Source organism: Emiliania huxleyi (assembly GCF_000372725.1).
Source record: "Emiliania huxleyi CCMP1516 chromosome Unknown EMIHUscaffold_1509, whole genome shotgun sequence".
Classification (NCBI taxonomy): Eukaryota; Haptophyta; order Isochrysidales; family Noelaerhabdaceae; genus Emiliania; species Emiliania huxleyi.
Window position 1 is genome coordinate 1 of NW_005201081.1, and position 3,532 is coordinate 3,532.

The 3,532-nt window shown below is 58.5% G+C and overlaps 2 protein-coding genes across 2 annotated transcripts in view; one reads left to right on the top strand and one right to left on the bottom strand.

The window, feature by feature from the left end:
* Nucleotides 1-2,351: 2,351 nt before the first annotated feature.
* EMIHUDRAFT_252956 (hypothetical protein) lies at nt 2,352-2,902 on the top strand (the record flags this gene model as incomplete). Its single annotated transcript, XM_005786457.1, has 2 exons — nt 2,352-2,667; nt 2,736-2,902. 2 exons carry the CDS (start codon nt 2,352-2,354, stop codon nt 2,900-2,902), a joined length of 483 nt encoding a protein of 160 aa, XP_005786514.1.
* A 325-nt stretch (nt 2,903-3,227) lies between these two features.
* Nucleotides 3,228-3,532, bottom strand: part of EMIHUDRAFT_252957 (hypothetical protein) — a gene marked incomplete at both ends in the record, with an annotated part of 3,276 nt that continues 2,971 nt past the window's right edge. The window contains one exon of the mRNA XM_005786458.1: nt 3,228-3,514. Within this exon, the coding sequence (XP_005786515.1) occupies nt 3,228-3,514 (287 nt within the window). The remainder of the gene's footprint in view (nt 3,515-3,532) is intronic.

Consider the following 3,532-nt stretch of genomic DNA (forward strand, 5'->3'; position numbering starts at 1 on the left):
ACATGGACGGTCGCGCGGCTGCGCCAATACCGCCACGCACTGAGAGCCCGCGCCAAGCAGGACAAGGGGAGGGAAAGCCGGAGTAACAAGAGGACTGCCCACGACCGCGTACTCGCGGCCGCAGGGGAGCGAAACCCGGCGCGAACAATTTCTTTTTTCCGGAACAGAAAAATTTAAAGGGGCCTTATCTGTCGTGTGAATCGTGTTGTGCGAGCACCTACCTGCTGAAATTCTTTTCAGGCGTGGCCGTTAAAGGATTTTACCGTGTTAAAGAATTTTACAGTGTTAAAGAATTTCAAAGCAACTGCTGCAACTGCTGCCTGCAACAAAAATTCCGCTCTCTGTGTGTTTCTTTTGAGCTAGCCTTCGATGTTATAAAAACAAACGCAGGTCTGGGTGCGCTTCTCAGCTCCTCGGCCCTGGATGTGAGGTTAATAACTGCACTCCAAGTGCTCCAAGTGCAGGGCGGACACACGCACATCGCTCTCCCCCAAATGACGTGTGAGTGTTAGAGTTGTTTGGTATTGCTAAAAATCTCTCTCTCTCTCTCTCTCAGACATCAGAGAGAGAGAGAGAGAGAGAGAGAGAGAGAGAGAGAGAGAGAGAGAGAGAGAGAGAGAGAGAGAGAGATCGTATGCGCCGGAGTCCGAGCAGGAAATTCCGAGCAGTGCGCACTCAGAATTACCAACTACACGATCGTTGTACATGCACCAAAATACAACCAATATATCAATACATCACCGTCCACATCTCGATTGTTCTTGGTATGAGGGCCGCTACTCTGTTCGGGTGTGTCACGCTGAGGCTGGTCACCCTCCGCTGCGTCCCACCGCGCGCGCAGCGGCCTATAGCGCTGCCACATAGCAGCCTCAGTCAGACCGACACAGCCACTTGCTTGAATGAGAGAGGAGAGACCGTCTCTCGTGCTGAGCGTCACCCCTTCGCACTTGTTTTTTCTTTTTGTGTCACGTGGTGAGCACTTGGAGGACTCCCAGTTAGGAGCACTTGGAGCACTTAAAGTGCATTGCGTCCTTTTTTTCGCACGGTAAAATTCTTTTTTTGCAAATGGCCGGCTCCAGCGTGCCGACGCGACATGTGCGTTGTTGTGAACTGGTTGTGAACAGTGAATACAGCGTGTGTGTACAGTGCCACGTGATACTCGACAACGTGATCCTCGAGAGTGTGCGTTGTGAATAGTGAATACAGTGTGATGTGTGTGCCTACGATGAGCTCAAGCACAGAACTAATCCCATATGACTCCATATTGATCATTGTGTCCATGCAGATTCTTATGGCGGCCGATCTCCGACATATCGGATCAGAGCAGGCACCGCAGGGCACCGCCTACTGCTCGGTCGCTCACCTATGGCTATTGGTTTCTTTGCCCGTCGATCCGATTCCACATCGAGGACGACGGTCGAGGGAGGTGCAGGCGCACCGACAAAGGTCCGCACTAGAGGTCCTCAGGCCGAGACTCGGACAGAGGTCCTCTTGGGAGGTCCTCAGCACGAGAGAGGCTCTCACCTCTCTTGAAGAGGCAAGAGGAGCAATTATTTGTTGGCTCGCTGAGGCCGCTGGCACATTTTCTCACAGCGAGAGTGCGTGAGCTCGTGTGGGTGTCCTCTCACTCTCTCCGGCCAGCCTCGGTCGGTACAACAGGATGTCGGACTCGCTCGAAGGAAAGCTCTCTCGAAGATGGGCTCCAACCTCGTCGCCGACGCATTGGCTGCGGCAGTCACCGGACAACTGCGGCAGCAATCTCCAATCCACAGCCCCACAGGAAAACAGGCGCACGACTACTCCACAACGGCTACTACGGCTCCGGCAAGGGCTAAGGCAAAGGGCTAATACGGTAAGGGCGGCAAAAGGCTAAAGGTGAAACGGCAAGGGCGGCGGCCGTGGCGGCGTGCGTGATTTGCTTCCGCTGCTCGCAACCCCCACTCGAGTGCGGCGCCCGGAGATGCTAGTTAGTGCTTGAGAAGACACCACAAACGCGGCACGGCCCGTTTTGGATGTCTGCGGAGATTCTGTCTTAGCACACAAGTCATCGATGGCCAGAGTGCGATTGTGTGTGTGCGGGAGTTGGTTTGTTTTTCGGGAGGGAAGGAAGGGGCAGGCTGCTCACTCACTCACCCACGTGCACCGGGCCATTGCACTTTGAATGCCTTGGGGCTCCTGCCCTGTCCCTGTGTTTGAGATGCGAGGGTCGCCCCCCCTTTCCCCACCACTTTGTGTTGAGAAATTTACCTTACCTTACATTACTTCGCAGCCGCCGTTTCCCCGAAAATCGGGCGCCTGTGTACTTCGGCGTAGCCGCCCTGCCGTGCGGCCTGCCGTGCGAGCCTCCCAGCATGCTGTCCCTGGTGGACGAGATGCAGGAAATGTGGGCGAGTCCGCAGCACAAACTTACCGCCTACGAGGCCTATCTAGAGGAGCGCATCGCTCTGAGGCGCGCGCTGCACGCCACAGCTCTCTCCCGTGCGCCTACACCGTACCCGACTCCACCGCCTGCCATCTTCAGGTGCGAGGACTCGACGCCGGACGACAGCGCCTCCACCTCCAGCCGGCTCGAGGCGAAGTACCTCTCACAGCTGAGCACGCTCGAGGGCAGCAGCCCCAGCCGCGTCGGGAGCAAGCGAGGGCTCGACGAGGACGACGAGATGAGCGGTGCGGCCGCACGAGTAGGCCAACGCACCCGCTGATCTTGACTGACGCCCCGCCCGCTGTCCGAACAGGCCTGCCGGAGCTCAGCGCGTGGGCTCGTGCTCGCGCCGAGCAGGCCGCCGAGCAGGCGTTAGAGCAGGAGAGCACCGCGAAGCGGCAGCGCAAGCAGCGTGCGACGTTCTGGGCGACTGCCGTAGTCGACACGGAGCTGCTGAGCAGGCTCACGCTGCAGTGTTGAGGGGTCGTCCTACATAGTCCACACACGTGCGCGTTCACTACACGTTAAAGCGCTAAAAAGATCATACCCCTCAACCGCCTGGGGTTGTCCCAGTGCCTCCCAGGGTCTCGACAGAAACGACAGACGACACACTCGAGACACTCGACCGCTCTCACGAGATACACGAACTCTCTCTCGTCAACGTCTATCAATCTCCCGGTCTCTCTCGGTGTCGGTCGCTCCCTCATGACTGACGTTTACACACTCGGCTCTACTTGTACGGTTGTACGTCGCCGGAATCCATCAGGGCGCATGCGGTGGCGTGTGGAACACTGGAAGGCCAAACTCAGTCCACCCTCTTGTACGGGAAGAAGGTGGCGGTGGAGAGGGCCCGCGACGCCCACACCCCGACGTAGGACGCGATGATGACCGGCGGCAGCAGCACCGACAGCTGCGCCGAAGCGGCGGCGGAGAGGCCGAGCATGAAGACCGTCGCGAGGGGGGTGCGCGTCACCGACGCCTGCGTCGCCGCCCATAGGCTCATCACCCACGCGGGCATCAGCGCCGCCGGCACCACTCCGGCAAAGCCGTGCGCGACGGCCGCCGCCGCGAAGAAGAGGGGGAAGATGACGCCTACTCCCGGGCGATCTC